The 20,650-nt window shown below is 42.2% G+C and overlaps 1 protein-coding gene across 1 annotated transcript; it reads right to left on the minus strand.

The window, feature by feature from the left end:
- Positions 1-1,586: 1,586 nt before the first annotated feature.
- Positions 1,587-16,304, minus strand: LOC104272777 (zinc finger protein Helios-like; the record flags this gene model as incomplete). The annotated part of the gene is made up of 3 exons (XM_009867865.1): positions 1,587-1,846; positions 6,529-6,696; positions 16,038-16,304. Coding segments are annotated over 3 exons (695 nt in total), but the record flags the coding sequence as incomplete, so codon positions are not given.
- Between the last annotated feature and the right edge of the window lie 4,346 nt (positions 16,305-20,650).

Raw genomic sequence — 20,650 nt, forward strand, 5'->3', positions numbered from 1 at the left:
TTTAGAATGAGGAGACTCCCATGGTGTTGGCATCTCATCGCTGCAGAGTGGGTGAGTATTCAGCCAATTTGCAGGCAGCCCCCAAGGAACAGGCCACCTCCTGCTTACAACTGGGGCGCCACGAGAAGCAGGGAGCTGTGCAGCATCTGTTCCCCTGTCATCTCAATAACACACCCTGGAGAAAGGGGAGAAAAAAAAGAAAAAAAGGAAAAAAAAAGCTGGTACCCAGCCTTAAGAGAGAGAGAGATTCATGAGCCTGATACACAGCACATCCACCTTTGCTCAGCAGGATCCCTTCTCCTGTTTCTCTGTCTTATCTGTCAGAAACAGATCTCCTGGGTTGAACAGTCAAAGACTGATCCAAAACTACCACATATAAGAGAGAATCCTTATGGAATTTCAAGGCTGTTAAGCCCAACAAGCAAAAAGTGAACACTTCTTGCTTCGAGTGGAACCATATTTTTTCACAAGTTCCCTCCAAAACAAAGTCCAAATGTCATAATGTCTGGAAATGTCCAGAAAGATCATGACCCTACAGCATCTTTAAATCAAAGATAGTTTCTTAGTGATAATTATGCTCTGTAGAAAAGGCTTAGCATGAACAAACTTGCACACTGAGATAATTCTGAGTACATAAAAGATGATCTTTTCATGTAGTCGATACTAATACTTGTCACAGAAATGTTCTGGAGGTGAAGAGGACTCCACTACTTCAAGGATCAGGTTCAGATGGGGCTTTAGTGAAGCCCGGGATACAAGTTGGCTCTATAGAGGACTAAACTTTAAACAAAGATGCCTAGGGGATGAAAGACATACCAAACTCCTACCCCTTGCACACATTTTGATCTTACCTCCAAAAAATGCACATACAAACAACTGGAAAGCAGAATACCAGAGATTTTGAGACTACAACACAGAGTGAGGGCCTCTAGGCACTGGAAGCAGTAATGAGAAAGCAGTGCTGCTGCAGTATTGTGTACATGCTAATAACAGCTTGGAACCTGGATTACGATTAAGAAAAAACACAAAATGATCTTGTGACGAGTTTAATTCCACTGAGTTTAACTGAAACAGTGTAAGAAAACCTGAGAGGAAGAGCAGCTCTGCCTGATTAAATAGAGTTCTAAGTCTCAGATCAACACAATAAATGCCCACTGGCTCATCAAAACAGAAGGAAGACGCTGTTTGCTAACTTATTTGCAGAATTGGGATTTGTATGCAAAATATCCCCTCACCTCTTCACACACTTGCTTAATTTTTCACAGGCAGTGTCCTACTTGTTCACATTTAATTTTTTCCCCCCATTCACAATGTGTTTTGAGTCAGTCTAGCTCAGAGTGTAATGAGAATTTCAGGTCCCAAGATTCTTCTAATTACGATGTTTCCATCCTCAAAAACATGGTTACAGAGTAGATACTGGGCCTTTTGAGAGCAGGGATGTTAATAGCAGTAAAAATCTTTTCAAGATGAAAAAAGTAGTTTAAAACATTGACTCTTCATTATTGTTAATAACCATCCTTGCCACTGTTTCAGTAATTCTCACTGGCTTTTGCCAGGCAGAACTTCATGCACAAACATTGTGCTTTTCAGCACTGTGCTTGTTCATCCAATTCTTCACCTGGACTGAGACGATCCCAGGTGTGATGACTTCCCAACAGGTACTGAGTCAGAATTAGGAAGCAGGTTCCTTCTGCCTCTGGGTAGAGTCGTACGCACAGATACCCCTCGTCAGTTCTGCTGACAACAGCCACGCAATTGCAGGCGCGCAGAACATCTCGAATGGCTCGCGACCACACTGGAGGAGCTAAGAAGAAAGTTCTTGTGGAGAAGAGATGAGAAAGATAGACTGGCAAACCAAGAAACACAGAAGAAGTTACTAAACTAGCTTTCCACGAACAGAGCAGTTACCTCTTTAATTATACATGCCTTTTATCTTGTGCATGTTCATAGTTTGCTAAGATTGTGCTTTTGAGAGTTTTTGCCTAAGCCTTTCTTTTCAAAACAAATGCTTCACTGCTTTTCTTTTGCAAATAAAACGATACCATTAGTTCAGTGCTATTGAGGAGCTGGGCAGTAACAAACAATATACAGCAGCAACGCAGGAAGAAGTGGGGGAGGAAAAAGCAAGTATTTGTTAAAAGCAGAAAAGGAGGGGTGAAAAAAGCATTTTCTAAACAGGAAAGAAGTAGCTTGGAAGCAAATTTAAAACGTATTGTGAGGAAAAGCTGTGAAGGGGGAAAATAATGATCCGACTACTCTTTTTTTTTTTTCAGAAGAAATAAAACAGTAAAATTGCTTTCATATAAGGAATATCACTCATATACTCACACAGTAAGGGCATGTGATTGAAGTTGCCAAGATAAAGAGAAAAATCAGGAAACTCCATAATTAAGGTCACCTGAGAACACTTCATGTAGCCAGTTTGTGTGTATGCATGACAAGACAGTCTTTTAATAACAAAAAATCACAACACAGTTTGCCCACAGGACCACCCTTGCCTAATGTGAAGGATAGAAGGATGGTTCTCACTTAATCAAAATCTATTCTGTGTTTTGTTTTCCCCTTAGCTATCCTTCACTTCGGGTTTACTGCCCAAGCTCTGCTCTGAAAACTAACGCATTAATGTTTTCTCTGGGCTCTTCCAGATCGCTCAACATTGCAGCCTTGACTTCTTTAAGAACTATCAAAGCATTTATGTTTACAACAGTATTATGAGAGGAGGGTTGACTTGGCTCCGTTTTAGACACAAGAGAAATTCATGTCAAAACACAGCATAAATTTAGGTGCCCATTTGGGGGTTCCTGGCTGCTCAGGGTAAGACAGCATCAACTTGTACATCGCATCTTTCAAAGCAGAGAGGTCAACATTTAGGTGCTTTAACAGTCAGATTCATCTCTCAGATCAACTGTTTTCCTTAAAACTTCTGGGTTTTGTTCATTAATTACCTACAGTAGAATCCACCTCATCCATTTCGCCTCTGCTTTTATCTTGTCATGCAATCCTAGAGATGATGGAGAAGATGAGTGAGTCTCAGGGTGAGATAACAGGTACTCTGTGACTGACACCAGGAGATTGGCTTTACCTGCATGTTTTCCTCCTTAAAAACAGCAAAAGCTAGGCAAGGTGAAGCCAATCCCTCCTGGTTTGTCAAGCGCATCCTGCAGGAAGGGGCTACAACTTTTGCCCTGGCTCTCTGCAGTCTGGTCCTCACACGTCCTGGAAGCCCATCCAGGCACCACTTCTGCGTTATCTGTGTTGTGGAACCAGCGGAGTTAATTCTGAAAACAACATCTGAAAGTCCTGTAAGTACCTTAAGGCTCATGCCCACTCAGTGTAATTCTGTGCAGGAATCTCTCCCCAGGCATTATGCTACTGATGTCCTGAAGGCATCATTATATTCCTGAAATCAAAGAAGCTGCATGTGGGAGGAAAATACAGACACAAAGTTCATCAGAACTCCATATGTCAGTAGAAGGCAAATAATCGCAGGAGTAAAACACTCCAAGCTAAGCCCTTAATTATTTAGGGTTAAACAGCAGCAGCATTACAGATGCAAAGTAATATTTTGTTAACCACTCACCCTGGGAACACTTAAATAGCAAGATATTATTCTGCACAAGAAGGGGAGGCAAAATGTGGATTATGATGTCTAGAAATATTTCCAAATAAATAGAAAATAATACTAAAAAGCAAGGAAAAAAAAATCCATCCAAAGCAAAAAAACCCCCTATCATAAATTATTTTAAGTTTCAGCTATTTCAAATACCTCTGAGACGCTTCTGCTAATTTCTGTTTGCAATTACATTTCGTTATTTTTTTGCCTTTCCTGCCTTACTATAAGAAAACCCTACACAAAGCACAGGAAAAATTGACTAACTGGCAATAGTGAGAGAGTGTAGCTGACTAAGTGGTGGCACAAACAAAAATGCTTTCAAATTCACAGATTAAACTAGCTGGGAGAAAAAAAAAAAAAAAGATGCAAAAAGCCATTTTCCAATTTCTTTCTTGCATACTGTCCCCTTCATAAAAAATAATCAGTAGTTTAAACCCTTCTTGGGAAAGAAAAAACAGTGGTTTGGGTTTTTTTTATTAATAGCACTGTCTTATTTAAGGAGGAAAAGGACATACAATATAAAAAGGGAAATTGGTCTGGCATTTATGAAATCATGTGCTAGATTCTTAGCTGCTGCAAAACCGCAGTACTTATAGGATTAATTCCAACCTATATCAGTTGAGGATCCAATCTAAAGAGTTTTCCTCTTAAAAATACAGAAACATTCAGACTCACTTCAATTTAGACATTAAGTGTACCAGATTGAAACTGGATTGAAATCTCATAATTCAAAATAATTTTCAACCTCTTCTTTCTATATTTTATCTAATATCATCTCTTCTAGCCAGCAATAGAATATGAGGTAAACATTCATAGACTAATTTTGATTGGGAAAGACCTTTGAGGAAGTTTACTAGGTTTCCTATACATTCAAGGCCTGCTCAGAGACTTCGATGTACACTTTATTATAGCAGAAATTGCTGGTATTATACACTGATACCAAACTGCTTCAACTCTCTAGGGAACACCTAGTTCACGTATGTACGCCTGAGTCAGCCAAGCTTGCCTACACGATAGAGACAGAAAGACACCTTAACTTCCATGCCCATGTTCCGATTGGAATCTCACCCTCACGCAGGTGGGTGTCAGGTTTTAGGGCAATATCCCAGGTTTTTAACTCTTCATTTGTGAGTGCTGCTCTAAGAATTGTCTTTAGGAGTATTGTGGGAGCACTTTTCCGTTCCCGCTGACCCTCTGCTGAAAACTGTTGCAGTTGCTTAGAGGGGTGATACTTTGTCCACTGAAAACAAAACACAAAATTACAAATTGAGCACAGCTAAGTCAGTTAGGGAAGGAGCTTCAGGGGAACTCATGCGCTTCAGCACTTTAGCGGCCTTCTGAAAATCCCACACCTTTACATTTCATCCTCTAGCAAAAAGCAGATATATTACCCATGTATTTTCACACAGGAAGAATGAACAATCTCTATCAATGGCTCTATCTAGGTAACAAAACCTATGCTCATATGATGAAAACAATCCTCGACCACAATGTTCATGTTTTGTAATGTGGGCTATTTTATGCCACAACTCCCTTTTTTATTTTAATTGTGAATATATTTATCGCATTTTCTTTTTACTAAATTTTGAGTTGAAACTACAGTTATGTTTGATCAGATGCGTGAAAACTGCACCTCACTTCCACGGACATTTTCCCCTCTGACTTGCAGATCAAACTCTCTTTGCTGACAACTCTTGAGGAATTCTCTCTCAGCCTAGTCCCACGTTGCATTCCCGCTTTCAGTCAGCCATATGTTTGCATCAGTACAGCCCCCCATGTACTCCAAAGTCTACCTGGAGAAGCTTCTGGGCTCAACCTTTCAGATTCTTGGAAATGTCAAGGTAACTCTGTATCCTAAGACCAACCTAATGCTCCTAAAAGAGAAACTTCTACTCAAGCGAGGCTGATCCTGTAGAAGAAACGTGTAGAAAGAGTCAGGAAGCTCCATGATTACATTTTCACGCAGGGTTTCTGTCTGCAGCTGCGCTTCAACCACTGTGTTTCAGTAGTCACTCATTTCCCAACACCTCAGTAAAGTTCATCTGTAATGTTGTCACTTGTGACCAGCTCAATTATCTCTGCTCATTCAACACTGAAAAACAGTCTCCTAAAAGTGGCCTGAACACAAAAGGTGAACAGCCTAGAAGACAAAAACCGAAGCAAGTTAAGATCTTATTCAGAGTCCTACACAGATGAGTAAGTTGCAGAACGTGGCCCCTTGGTGTAGCGTACAGAGACTAGAAACACATCTGTTCCTAATCATCAGGGCTACTGATGTGACTCCTAACAAGGAGTTGTACAACAGGTATTTCTTTAGAACATCTCAAGAAACTCTATCAAGTAGACTTGATATAGATGTGACACTACCAAGTAGCAAAGCAACACAACCCTGATCTCTCTCCACCACCTCCTGCACTAGGGTGAGTGCTGTGGATGCTGTCAATTAGAATGTAACTGAATCAAAAAATGCAATAAGGAGGTTTTTAGAAGATGAACAAGCATGAACTCCACCAGCATATGGCATTTATTAGATGAAGAAATGGGTATGAACTGCAAGAGAGGCTTCCAAGAGCACACGGTTATTCTCTTCGACCTCTGGAATTTCGCAGCCACTTTGCGGCTGAGAGTGTCAAAATAATCTGCCAGCAGAGCCTGGATACACCCAAAGAGACATTCAAAGGGAAACGTGATAGCATCAGCAAGTGGAGCTCGGTTACACAAAAGGAGAGGTGTGGCTGAACCACAACTTTCCTGGTTCGCATCACTGCTTTCCCAAAGTTCAGAGCTGTGCTATCTGAAGAGGACGGTACAGACCCAGAGCCACCAGGAACACAGTTATTTTCACAACCTGCTTCACTCCAACAGGAAAAAAAAAACACGAGGAAAGAGAGAAAGAGAAGGCAAGGCAGGCTCACCGGAGTGCGTCCTGAGATGTCCTGTGAGGGCGTCCCTTCGTCGGCAGGCATAGCTGCAGAAGGGACATTTGAACGGTTTCTCCCCAGAGTGCAACTTGATGTGCCTCAGCAGGTTCCCCTTCTGGGTAAAAGAAGCTCCACACTGGTTACAGTGGAAGGGGCGTTCGCCTGGAAGGGAAATGGAAGGGAGAAAGCTGTCAAGAAACCTTGGAAGATGCACGAGGCCCATTATCCCGCTCTTTTTAACCGTGCCATCTTGCCCAGGTGCAGTCCCCCACCATCACACAGCACTTGCTGAAGGAAGAAGCTGCTTCTTTTGCACAATGGGCAAAGCCTCCAACAGTAATTTGAGGCTCTTTTCTTGAGGTGATTAATGGAGACTGACTTTCTTAAAATTTCTCCACCTCAGAGATTTTATCCTTCAAAGAAGATGAGCTCTGTTCAAAACGTAGACCCATGTGGTTTCACAGTATTTATCTCTATGGTTTTGCACTTATTTTTAGTGTAGGTCAAATCCATACGAGTATTTACAACTGAACATAACAATTGGATTTGGACAGATGTTAAGGTCTTTGCTTCAAACCAAAGCTTTTGCTTGCATTATACTTTAATTGATGTCCCTTTTTAAAGGATGTTTTGCATTGCTAGAATGGTATGAAGAGAATCAATGCAAGCAAGGAGCAGGCCCACAAGCTTTGGGCAGTAGCGAACACTGAGAAATATCTTACACCATCGAACAGCAAATCTGTGCTCTAAATCAAACTAATTGAAAAGACTTGTTTCACTTAAAAAAAGCAAAAAGAAACCAACAGAAACTCTACACCTTCTCCCCTTCCTTCACCCCATGCATTCACACACAAACACACAAAACTTATTTTGATGTCAATCCTTCATATTTGCCCTGGACGGTGGGGATTTGGTCCATAAAAAACAAACACTTTTTTTTTTTTTAAAAAAGTTATTATTTAGAGGAAAAACCCTGACAAAGTCACCCAGGTTTCATGAAATATTATCAAAGCCATAATCTATGTCAACATTTGTTGGTGACAGTCAGTCTGTTCGAGCATTCTTAGGCTGGCAGTGAGTTCCAATCATCTGCGTATGTCCCACTGTGCAAATCAATAGGGCACAAGCATATAGTTGTGCTGGCCAGTTGCCTAAGCTCTTTACTGCAGCTGGACTTTGGATGCCAAAACGTATTCACCAAGGAGGGCCCCAGTTCAGCAAGGTCTTGAACATCAGGTTTCAGATGTAAGCAGCCTCATTTATTTTATCAGTGCATCACCTATCACAGAATCTTGATCTAATCCTAGTGGGACTTTCTGAGGTTGAGTTCTCTGGCCTGAAGCACAGATCTCATGAAAAACAAACACGTTTTGTGATCTGTCACATCCCTCCAAAGCCTTTTTCAATTGCTTTAAAATGATTACTCCCTTGCTGGACAAAATGAATGCTATGTATTTATCAAAGTAATGCAGGTGCCTAGTGTAAAGTCCAGAACATCTCTGTAGATTCAAATGGAAAGAGAGGAAGCAAGACAGCTCTTACAAGCAATTCTTGCTTCAGCAGTTTAAATCACTGCCAGCATTACAGCCCTGCCAAGAGGGCAGCAGAAGGCAGGTGTGCCATATCTTTGCCATACCTCTGCAACTTCACATGCATGAGCTGGAAATTACATCTGAAACCACTGCAGATGCACTGAAGAAGACACTAAGGTTCCTATAATCTTGCCAAGGACTTTATGGAGTAATGATAAAAGAAAAATCAGAGCACAAAGCTCTTCTTCAAACACACTGAACATGAGCTTATTGGAATTGATAAAGAGTTTGTGGTTTCCCTTTCAAACTCCTACACTACACTTAAAGAAACTGATTAGCCATTATCTTCTATATCATTTCAAAATGTCCATAACAGAGGCATGTAAAGAGATTGCAGTAGAAAAATACACTTTTTGTTTGTTTGTTTTGCTTTCGCTGTCTGAGAACACAGGCAAAACCCCATCCTTTGACACGTTTCTCAGTATTCAGGAATGACAGCTTCAGTTTCAGGATGACAACACTAAAGAAGGTAGCAAGTTCTTACAGAGTCTCAAGTCTTTCTCCTTTTACTCCTTCTGTATTTAAAACTACACAGTTACTATGCCTTACCCGCTACCTCACCCACGTATATTTGATATCTTGGAGGCAGCATGTGAGCAGGTATTATTCCTAGATAAACTGGTAAACTGGCAGCTGAAAAGACACCAAAAGCCTTTGGTCAGGAATTCAACAGTCACTGCAGCACAGCTGGATGGCAAAGATGACACAAAAAAGCTCACCACAAAGTCACCGATAGTCTGCTTCTCTCTTGCAACAGACAGAATCTGCTCCAATAGCACATTTTACCTTAAATGACCTTTGTATCTATTTAAAGCCAGCATGAATTCATTTTTTTCTACTGGCTTAAGTCTCAGTAAATAGCTGCTTTGATCTGCTTGTTATACTTTTGTCCAGTCATTCAATTCCTGCTCCTTGTTTAAGCTGCAGGCTTGTGGGATAACTTTTAATTTTAGTCACACCTTCATGCTATTGATTTTACATTTAGCACAGCCAATCTAAGAGACCGTTATCCAATAGAAGGGCACACAAAAAATGTAAAGACTGAATAATAAGAAGATTTTGCTGATTTTCCAAGAACCGTGCTGTGTGACACCCAGTCCAGATACTAGCAAATCAGCCTTCTTTATCATTGCAGTGCCTTGAGAAGACTGTTTTCCAATTATTTCTCCTGCTGCCTTTTCCTGGTAGATTTGTAAGCAATTCCCTGGTATTATCGCTTCCTAATAACAAAATAACCATCTTGGCCTCCTTAGTCACTTCCCTTACTCTTCTGCGAAAACTAAAAGGTTTTATTCATTGACTGAAATTAATCATTCTTCAAACTAAACATCCACTCACAAAAAGTCTTTAAACAACTTTCTCCTCTACATGTTAGTCCCTGACTGTGCTTAAAATGTTTTCCTATCTTTCGGGATGATGGCAACACAGACATAACAGAAACTAGAGACCTAGGAAGTAGGTGGCACACACAAGTAAAAGAGGGTAATGACAATTATAAGCATGGTGTGGGTTTCACCATTTGTATGACCCTATATGCTTATACTGATTTATTAAAATAAGAACATGTAGCAAAAAGGTGACTAAGCAAGCTTTTTGCTCTACAGCACTGGAAACTATGTGGCTGTAATGTAACTGCAAAATACTTTTAGTCCACTTCAAGTTTTAAACCTTTTCTTTATTTTAGAGCTAAAGTAGTGCAGGAAAACCTCAAACTTTAGTGATTAGAAAGGAAAAAAAAAAAAAAAAAGACTTTCTGAGTGGGAAGAGGAGGAGGAACAGCTAACCAGCTAACCAAATAAAAAAGATGTTTCTTTTCATCTCCAGATTTAAGAACTAAAGCCAGACAAAACCAAGAATGTCCAAAAAGCCTTGTTCTCCAGCACAGGGAATTTAATTATCTAGTTACCTCAGGAATGGACAAGGTAAGGTAAGTCAGAGCTGCAAAGCATTACCTTTCCCAAAGGCTTAGTAAGAGGGGCTTGTGCCAGAGAACAGCCCTCAAATTAATAAATAAATCCATGGGGTTTTATCACTTTAAAGTTAAATAAAGTATTAATTAAAAGGTATGACTACAAATATTTACTTCTAAATTACAGTAAAACACTGCTGCAACTTGACAGTTTGTTGTTTAATATGCATCCATGACAGTTATGCCCCCTCCAGGAAAAATAATAATGAGATATTACTGCTCTTTAGCTACACCGGCATCCGGCATCCAAAGTGCACAAGTTAACTTCCTATTGCATAAACAAATACTGAGATGAACGGTGAAGCGGACCAACCGAGTCAGGGTTATTTCACAAACACGGTCCTTTCATAGGTATCTTTAATAAATGGCAGCTCGCTGGAGTCTTCACAGCACAAGTTACAAACGCTGATACAACCTGAAACCAGGCGAATGAACTGATTAACTTCCTACCAATAGCTTTTGTATGTTACTGTGCGTATGTCAGATGTTATTTCAAAAAGCAAACAAGCTCCTTTTTCTGCTTAATTGGAAGCTTCCCTGCACAATAACTCTCCTTTGCCGCCTCAGCACGGAAGTGCTGCGCAGAAGTTTCAGTATGAGTTATCCTTCTTTGAATCTCGTATCGGTGCAAAATACATCAGTGCTATTTTCTGTATCAAAACACAAATTTGACTGAGGACAAAGAGCCTCCCAACCAAGGAGACTTAGATTTTCGTAACTTTTGGTGGGTAACTTTTGTCTCTCTGAAATCAGATTCAGACAAAGTAAGGCACTAGTTTTCATTAACAGGGAGGCCTGGTTATTTCTACAGCAGTGCTCGAGTCCCTTCCTGTGAATGTTTTAATTACCTTTTCTTAAAAAAACACTGTATTTAAAGTCTCTTCACCATGACAAGGAAAGCCAAGATGGAGTTCGCCTGTCCCAGCGAACTGTATATCCTAAGATCTCAGTCTTTTTTGTTTGGCATATACTTTTGGTATGCAAGGGATATAATCTTTGAGAAGCTTAATTATTTTTAACAATGCAAAATTACTGTGCTCATCAGAGAGCATTTGCTCATATTCATAATAGTTTCGCCCTTCCATAGTAGGCTTTTTGTTAAAATTCAGTGAAAATTAAGCATTTCTCCTGATTAATCAGATGCTGCGACTGCTGTGATGCTGCTCTGTCCCACGAGCACAAATGAAATACGCACTCTGTTACCAACATGCTGCCTTAGTCCAAGCGAGATATCGAGCAGCAGACTTCGCTTCATTTCTCTATTTGTTATTCTGGGGACTATTTAGTCTGCACACCTACTTACTGTTCCATCAGAGTTACTTCACAGGCCGCGCATCACTTGAAATCAGGATTTTTTGTTGGGAAAAACCTATTTCCAGACAGGGTAATTTATTACAACACAGCAGTGACAAATCTCTCTGGAAAGTTTCCTGGGAAATCCTGGGTGATTTCCAAGTGTCCTCGGTACACAAATTTATGACCATATTTTAAGAGAAAAAAAAAAAAAAAAATCCTTTACGTGAACTGGCAAAAATATCAGAAGAATTTACCACTGAGTACTGAGAATAGAGCACATCTTTATGCGGAGAGCGATTTCAAAGATCTAAGCTCTCCTTCCTTACACTTCACTAGAAAATGAGACTTCTGTTGAAGCTGGGTGTAGGAATCTAAGTATAAAACATCACTTTTAGAAATTTAGCCATGCATTTTGCGATTCAGTGCCAAATCGACTCATATTGCAAGAGGTAGGAGGCTGCACTAGGTAACAAATTAAAACAGTAAAACCTTTCTACTAGAAGAGTAAGACAGGTAGCCCAGCAGAGATAATTGCAATGTGTTAATACGATCGTTTGCTTAAATTGGTTCCTGGTTAGCTGCTTTAAAGTCTTTTGTACTGAACAGCACAATACCATTTTCCCTCCTTTATTAACTGCGTCCCAAAAATCTGAACTCTACATAAAAAAAAAAAAAGGCATTCAGAGTTCTAGTGTTGCATATGTTCAATTATAATCCTATGGATGCTAAAGCAGAACTTGAGGATTTTCCTCATGGAATGTATCTCATTTCACTGACTTAATGGTAGTAAAATGCACGTGGAGTGCAAGCAAAGATCTGAGAACCCCCTGCAGTTACCACCCCAAAAAAGCCTAAAAATAACCTACCGGCGGCCCAAAGAGAGAGTGAGGCAAGCATTTAACCTCTGGGTGTTCTTAAAAAAAATGAAGACGATTCCAACCCGCCTTTAAAAATAAAGTGTTCCAAAATCCAGCAGTGGACTAGATAAAGGGACTGGATGTTATGGTGGAGAAAAATCACAATTCATACTGTAATGGAGAACCATGTCCAGACCTCACAGATCACAGAGGCAGCAGCACAGCTGTACCAGCAATTGGTTTCTGCCTCACCAAAAACGAGGAGCAAGGAAATTTCAATCCAGGCCCACTAGCAGAAAGCATAAAGAGCTGAGAAATCACTGGTTCCTTTTCATCACCTCAGACAAAGTGGATTATTGACCTTCTCTCCTCTTCCTCTTCCCTTTCCTCAACACCCCAAGCACAAGCCCCAGGAGTACCCAGTGGCAGTATTATGCACACAGTCATCTCCCACGGGACAAAACACTCTGATAAAGATGTTGCAAGTCAGGACGTGCTGTGGAATCTGAAATTTGGACCAAAAGAAGATAGTATGGGAAAGGGGGGAAATAAATCAAACCTGACACATGCTATTTTTCTGACATGAGGATATGGCACGTGAACGAAGGGGCAGGGAGGTTACTCTACTTGCTAAAGCAAGGAGTACATCACACTTAATTCCCACATTGAGCGTTTTATTTATTTTCTCCTGATGCACATACCGATTACAAAAATGCTTCACCTGATTTTTCAGTGTTTCAGAGAAATGTTGTGTTTGGCTGTACCCGATGAGCAGCATCGTGGGCTCCGTGACAGAGATGCCGCGGAGCAGAGCATCGCTTGCACCACATGCATGAGGCAGCGCTCGCAAAGGATGAACGGGAAGTTCCCAGCTTGGTCTATCACAGGAAGGGGTGACTGTGGGAATCCCAGAAAATGGACACTCCAGCAAATAAGGATGAGAGATGGGCCACTGAGCTCATCTACGGCACAGATAATTTTCGCCCTCCCTACGTCTGTTTGACTGAACTCCTGTGATGTGGCAGGGAAGACAAGCAGTGCTCAGAACAGATGAAAACCGGCTGGAGAAGCCAGCGCCCCTTTACGTGCGTAACACAGCCAAAGCCATAGGGCACAGATTCTTGCAAAGCCTGGGTCCCTGGCGTAAGGAAAGCCACACTCTCGTCCCAACACACATGCAAATTACAGCCTCTACGATGGACCACAGCATTCTGTGTGATTTACATAGAATGCTGACAGTTTTTTGGGGAAGTGAAAAGGACATTAGTTTTTGCCAATGCAAACAACTGGCCAGACCACGCTTTAGTTGTTTACAGATAAAGAGGAGAGTAAGGCGGGATTCAGCTCCCAAAAGATACTTAAATTGGCTTTCAGAGGTAAGGATTTACATGCCAGTTGCATTAGCTGATAAAGAATATCATCCGTTTCCACTCACTAGGGACAACCTCCCCTCCCCTTCATCCTTCTCCCTTGGGCTGCAAAACCAGACTACCCACAGGTCAGGGCTCATTCCAGGGCTGGGGCCAGCCCATCGCACCCGGCTGCCGAGGAAGTGGCAATGTATTTAAAAATACTGCACTTTGAAAGGATAGATACCAGCACGTTAAAAATACTTCTTAAAATCAAGGATGTGGAAATCCAAGCAAATTTCTCCTTCTGTTGTGGACAGTGAAGCAGCAGCATGTATTAAAAAACAAATAAACAAAGTGGGGGAACAAAAAAAACATCCCCCACAAAATTTGCCAACTGGTTTACTTAGAGCAAAGCACCGAGCTGCACATTAAAAGGAATGCCTTCTCTATATGCTTGAAATCATCTGGATAGAGCAATACATCACAGCTCCTTTGCTCACAAGGGAAGAGAGTCAGAGTTCTACGAGGAAGCAGCACTAGCCTGAAGGAAAAAAGCTACCAGTTACGCAATTCCAACCCGTGCACCCGCGTACAGCCGTCCTGCCTGCACGCAGATGAGATTTTCTTCGGTTCGCTTTAAATTTGCATGTCTTCTTCAACATGAAAGAGGTAGCCTGTCTGTATTTAAAAGTTGCGCTAGCCACTCAGTACCTCAAAAAATGCAGACCATTTAATTAAGTACCTAAATCTAAATTTAGCAGCTCTAATTTAGCTGCTCGAGTTGAATTACGTGGACCCTGATGCACTTACAATACATATGCTCAGATCTGTGCAAGTGACAAGGAAAACTTCTAGGGTGGTTGAAAGCTGGGGACCCAGTCTGTTAAATTCTCTATTCTCTTTCCTTTTCCTAGTAATAGCACAACAAATTGTTAATCAAGGTTTTGGTTCTCCGGCTAATGCTTTTCCCCTGTTGCAATTGCTGTCTAAAATCAGGACCACATCATAAATGATACTGCAATGCTTTGCATTAATATATTTATGTTATTATCAATAAAGCTTATATGCAGGGCATTAAGTATGTAATATATATTTATTATTCCTCTGTACAGAAATTCTATTGATTTCTTTCTCAGCAAGACCATGCTACTTGACTGTGAACTACTGGGTTTACACAAAGTATCTTAAAATCTCACTTTTGTATCTTCACAGATATCTCAGTGTGAGTCTTTCAGTTCATTAACATTAATAAAAAACAAAGTATTTTTCATTTTGTCCAAAAAATATGAAGAACAAACATCCACTGAGGCTCCAACACAACCTGTGCTTAATCTTAATAAGATTTAAGTGTGTACCTTAAGCATATATTGTAGCACTTCAGGTGACTTAGAGGTGCTTAAATCTCATAAAAGTTAAGCACAAGCTTAAGTGCTTTTCTGAATCAAAGGCTCTGCCAGGTGGACCTCTGCAAGACCAGAGAGCATTGTCTTTTGGCACCCTCTGTACTTTTATCCTGTTGGAGGAAACTATTGCTCCCACCTGGGGAGCAGCAGAGGCAAGTGAGTAGCAGCCTCCGGGGGACTCCAGTTTTTCATGTTAGTCCAAACTCCCCCAAAACTCTCTGTTTTGAACTCAAGGTCTCATCTTTCGTACCTCAAAGATCCACTCAACCAGTATATCATAAAGGTTTTGTCTGCCTCTTGAATTCTGAAATCCATAAGCTTAGCAAGTTGGTTTGGTGCCCAAACAGTAGTTGTACTAACAGTAACAAAAAATAAATTATAGGGGTATGCAAGCATTGAAAGGTGCCACAAAAACGGCATCTGAATGGTGAGGAGAGCCAAGCACTAGCTCACAAGAACAGTGCAGGGGCAGCTTCCCTGCTGGAGTTGTCACGCGATGAGCAGCAAGCCCACCCTGGCATCAGGATCATGAGATAACGAGCGTCCCCTGCGGGGATTACTGCTCCCAGGTTTGCCGGGCCCAGCCGCTTGCAAAAGAAGTGAGATGCCCAGAAAGCTGCTGGCATTGCCCACCTGTGAGCACCTCCAAAGGAAGACCACCTAAGGCTCACCTTAAAGGCTCACAACGCCCTGCACATGCACACACACATCAACACGCACACCCCCAATCCAGAGGATGACTCTCACCATCTTGCCTGTGGTCAAGAACAGCAAAATAAAAGCATTTTCCAGACTTTTGTGGTGTTTTTAAGCACCAAAGGCTGGAAATCAATGTCAAGGAATCACCATGCCTGCTAGAAACACAGCATCACCAGAATTTGGGGAGCAGGAAAAGAACCAAAGCAATGAAGTCCCTCTTTCCCCTCCCCAGCTTCCTGCTACCCCATGAATGAAAAGGGAAGAGAGAAGAGTTGTCAGGTAATATCAACATCAGATGCCACAGGCAGTCATCAGATTTTCTTTCAGCTGCTTACCAGTGTGGCTCCTTTTATGTACCATTAGCACATTGGGCCCAATGCAAACCATGCCACAGACGTCACATTTCAGTTTACCATTCGGAAGCCGGATTCCTCCCTCGCTCGATAGCTCCTGGATCTTTCTGTTATCCGCCATCTCGTTATTCTCAGTGAGGGGCTCTTCCAGGCTGCTTCCTTCATCATGAGCCCTGATCTCATCTTCCTGACTCAAGGGCTTCCTGTCACATTCCTCATCACTTTGCATTTCTAGCTTTACTGAATTTGCTGAAATAAAAATTAAAATAAAAAAAAATTAAAAGCTTATATTTTCTAAGTTCCCAATCATTCATATCATGATAAATTTTGAATGTTATCAATATCAAAGCACAGCCTTGAAGGTCAAACCAACATGAGAGCCTGTGGTGGTGATGGCACCACAAGTTACAACTACATGTTTCCTCAAGGCCTTGTTTGTTTGTGTTTTGTTGTGTGTTTTTTTTTTTTAAATTCCTAATTTCTATCCCTATTTTACAGCTTAGAAACTAAAGGCACGATGTGATCCAGAGACCTACCAAAAGTTACAGAGATGCAGCAGGCTTAAGAACCAACCTCCTGCATCTTATTGTGAAACACAGGGACTCCCTTGCTTCCATGGAGCCCAAGTCACAAGAGCAAAGCACACAGCCACAGCTGCCTCCTCCAAGGTCTCTCCTGCCTACCGCTCCAAAACACAGGTTTTCCAAAAACAGGACACTGCACCACCACAGCTCTCCAAAACAAGCTCCCTTCACAGGCAGGACTGTTCAAAACACAGGGACCTAGAGAAGCCAGGCCATTACCATGTTGGTAATGTCCAAATCATTCTGCCTGCACGGGTGGAGGGGAGACCAATCTCTGGATGACCCTCCAGTGCCTTTTTGCTACCATCTTCTGATGCACGTATATGCGACTGTAAAGGCAAACAGGTCTGAAGTGAGGCTTAGGCTGCTGGCTTATTCATGTTTGCAGGTGAAATAAGCATAGCTGAAGATCTTTCACGTTTGGCTGCTTAGATGGACGGGCTCACCACTGATTTCTGTGACCCTCAGGTCACAGGACAACTCTCCTCTATCAAGAACTTGTGGGATCAACAAATCTTTAAAGAAAATGAATGAATTGAGCTTTTTCACATAGGCGTGTCAGTACAGGAGCATTTTCATCCCCAGATATCCCCATTTCAAAGCCTCAATGGTTGGCCGAAACTGCCAAAAGGCCTGTCCCAGAGTCACACTCTCCATCCACGCCCTCAGCCAGAAGGCAAGCCCACGTGCCTGCTTCCCTAAGCCTTGATCCTGCTGAGGGGTTTAATAAGGAGGTGATTCAGCTTTCATATCTAAGCAGTCTTTGACCTCTGTACTAAGGCCATTAGCACGAACGCCGGTGACATCAGTGGACCTGGAGTATAAATGCATGCCCTGGGCCCAGCCGATGCCTCCCAACCCTGCCCAAGTGTGCTCCAGAGCAGCTGCCCAAGGGGCTCCTGTCCGTGAAGCCAACGAGAGAGTTAGGAGTAAATGTTTCTGATTGCTGTGAGGCATCACAGTTTCAAACGGCCGGCCTGGAAATGTCAGAAGAACAAACCCTCCTACTTAAGAGTTTCTCCTTCATGCTCCTTTCTCCTCCTTCCCCAGAATTTATGGTTAAAGAAAACACAAGGTTCAGAGACTGATGTTGATGTTGCAACTCTAAATCACTGCTGGTACTCCTAGGCAGAGCATAACGAACAGTGTAAAGGCACCAGAGAGCAAACAACGGTACGATGTTGCTTTTTAATCATAAAATTGTTGAAACACATCTTCCACTATTCATCAAGGCACTATTGGGAGCTAAGGAATGAAAGTACTATTATAGAGAAGCACATCCAGAGCAAGGACACAGCCAGATCAGATCACAGTAGAACTAATATCGGCACAGGCACTGTCATCAAAACAGTCTGTAACTATGACAAATTTGAGAGCTTCATTTATAGAAGGGTACCGATATTTTTGTTGCCACAGAGATGCATTTATTGTTTAAAAAAAAGAAACAATGGCACAGACTGAGAGCTTGATTGTGACCTGGCCCTAGGCACTGGGGTCAGCTCGCAGCTGTGCTAGCCTGGGACGTCTGTCCCCACCTACACCCAGCATGGTGGAAGAGCGCAATCCCCCAGGGACACCTCAACAAGGGGAGAAAGAAAAGCAGAAACAGCTCAACAGGAGGCTGTTGGCATGGTGAGCACGAGGGGGCCTGCCCCACCATGACACCAAGAGAATCGATGGGAAGCCATCCGGTGCTTGTGTGGAGCCCAAAGTCCGGTGGGCACCACATCTACCGCTAGCCTCGTGACCAGGAGCACGTGCCCTCGGTGGAAAGGCTGGAAAAGCAGGAGTTTTGCCAGCTCTGCAGGCTGGCACGGAGAAAGCTGAGGTTCTAATCCCACCTCCCCAGGGAAAGTATGTGTTGGTGATTTATGGACAGCCCACTTTCAGGGCTAAGGAATGGCAGTTCCCTCTAAGAATAGCAGCCTTCTGGGGTATTCAGCAAGTCTGAGAATGAAGCCCGAATAAACGGTTTACTGTCTTCAGGAGCAGGACTTAATACACTTGGCCACACAAGTAGTTAGAGTAGAGCCAGAAATAGTGCCCTGCACTCCTCACCTAAAGCCCTGGGTCACTGACACAAGCCTGCACACTCTCCATGGACAGTAATGCACAAAATAACAAAAAAAAATTGTACAAGTTGAGTATATTTATACATACTCACATGAGAGATAAAAAGCCTTGTATCTTACACGTCTTCTTATGTACATAAATTTTTGTCTCTCTTTCTCTGACATGGAATAATAAACACTTTACTAATAAGTGCTGAGCACCACGGGTTCCCATTCAAGTCCGTGGAGCTCTGCCTGCTGAGCACGCATAAAAGCAAGGCTGCAACAGCTCACAAACTGGAAGATCACTTACTTATCTTGCCTTAGCATTTCTTTCTGCTGAATGATGGCTTTCATTCAACGCATAAACAGAGAGAGCTGTTTGCTGAAATGCAACCTCCCCAAACACACAGTTGCTCCACAACTCCTGCAAACACAGCTCGCACAGCCCGAGTAATGTACGTTGCATCTTTCATAATATGCCAGCTATCCTGCAAAGTTGCGCGGGCTCTTTACTCCCCTTACTTCCCTCGTCTTCATACACAAACACCGAGAACGGTCGTTGCCATTTTCAGAAACCGTCTGCTAGCTCTTGTTGCTGTGGGGAAGGTTTCCTTCAGCTGGGACTAGTCGCAGGTCCCCAAGGAGGGGTGCACTGGTGCAGCAGGGATCTCCTCAACTTGCTGAGAGGACTTTGTTAATCAGGTTATCTCCGCTGCCTTACATCACGCTGGTGTATATATTAGGCTTGTGTGGTAACCTGCACGCAAACAGGCGCTTAAGTTGCATGTAGATTGTTTACTCTGTTCTCAGCCAGCCTTTGAAACTACAACAATTTTCTGGCACTGTCTTCATTTTCACCTACAGCCACAAACTCTGAGACCATAATGAACTCTGGTGCAAAGAGAAAAAGAAATATTCAAGGGATGTTTATGGCATTGTACTCGAGCCTCCACGTCAAACTTCACCCTAGATTCCCTTGCCTTTCTTGTTCACAAGCTTGCTATAAGTGGCAGGCTTTCTCATTCCTTGGCAAAGCAAAGCATAAATAAGTAAATGGAAAAATTTTTTAAAGTTTTTGGCACTTTTCCTAAAAATCACAGCAAAAGAGATAGCAGGGATAAACTGTAATCCAGCTCCCTGCAAAAGCACGATCTTGAAGTCAAACCATTTTCCACCAGTTAATACAAGTTCCTTCCACTTTTTCTCAGTCCAGCACAACACCTCACGGGGGGTGGGGGGAAAACCAAAACAAAACAAAAGAGTCAAGGAGCTGCAAGAATTTCTACCTATGAACAAAGGTAATGGCACACATTCACTAGACCACACAGCAATGTTTCCTTTTTTTTTTTTTCTCCCAGACTACCAACCAGCTGATCCTGAATCACACTTTACCCTGAGTGGCCAAATTTAATACAATTATTGTTAATGTCTCATAAGTGCTAATTAAACTGCAATTCCCTGTTAAACAACATTTTGGCAAGTTTTCAGTACCAAAATATTTATTTCACCCACAAATTAATGTAGCTGCAAACCAGAAGTTGGAAAATCCACCTAAGAAAAACGTTCATAGTATTTAATCCTCTGTCATGGAAATTTATTTCCCTCAAAAGTGAGATATAGAAGGAAAAAAAAACACCGCAAAACTGTCCTGTCTTGCTGAGTGATTTGATCCCCAGGTGAGATATAAAGTAAAGCACTGACCGTCTTTTCTTTTTAAGCAAGTAAGCTCAAGTGCAATTTCCACTGCAGAACAGAAAATCGTTCTGTCCAACACAACAGGGAGCAAGCAGCAGGACTGTGCCCCTCTGTCTCCTCCACTGTCTGCTGTCCTAGGCCGTTGCTTATTTTATCCACGGCCCTGGAAAACCAGGCTGGCCACTGTCACCAAGGGTTTGTGGTCTCCAGCCAGAGGTTAGCCTTTCCTGGCAGCAGCCCCGCACCACCAGCCTCTTCCCGC

This window comes from Apaloderma vittatum, unplaced genomic scaffold (assembly GCF_000703405.1).
Source record: "Apaloderma vittatum isolate BGI_N311 unplaced genomic scaffold, ASM70340v1 scaffold10464, whole genome shotgun sequence".
NCBI classification, from domain to species: Eukaryota; Metazoa; Chordata; class Aves; order Trogoniformes; family Trogonidae; genus Apaloderma; species Apaloderma vittatum.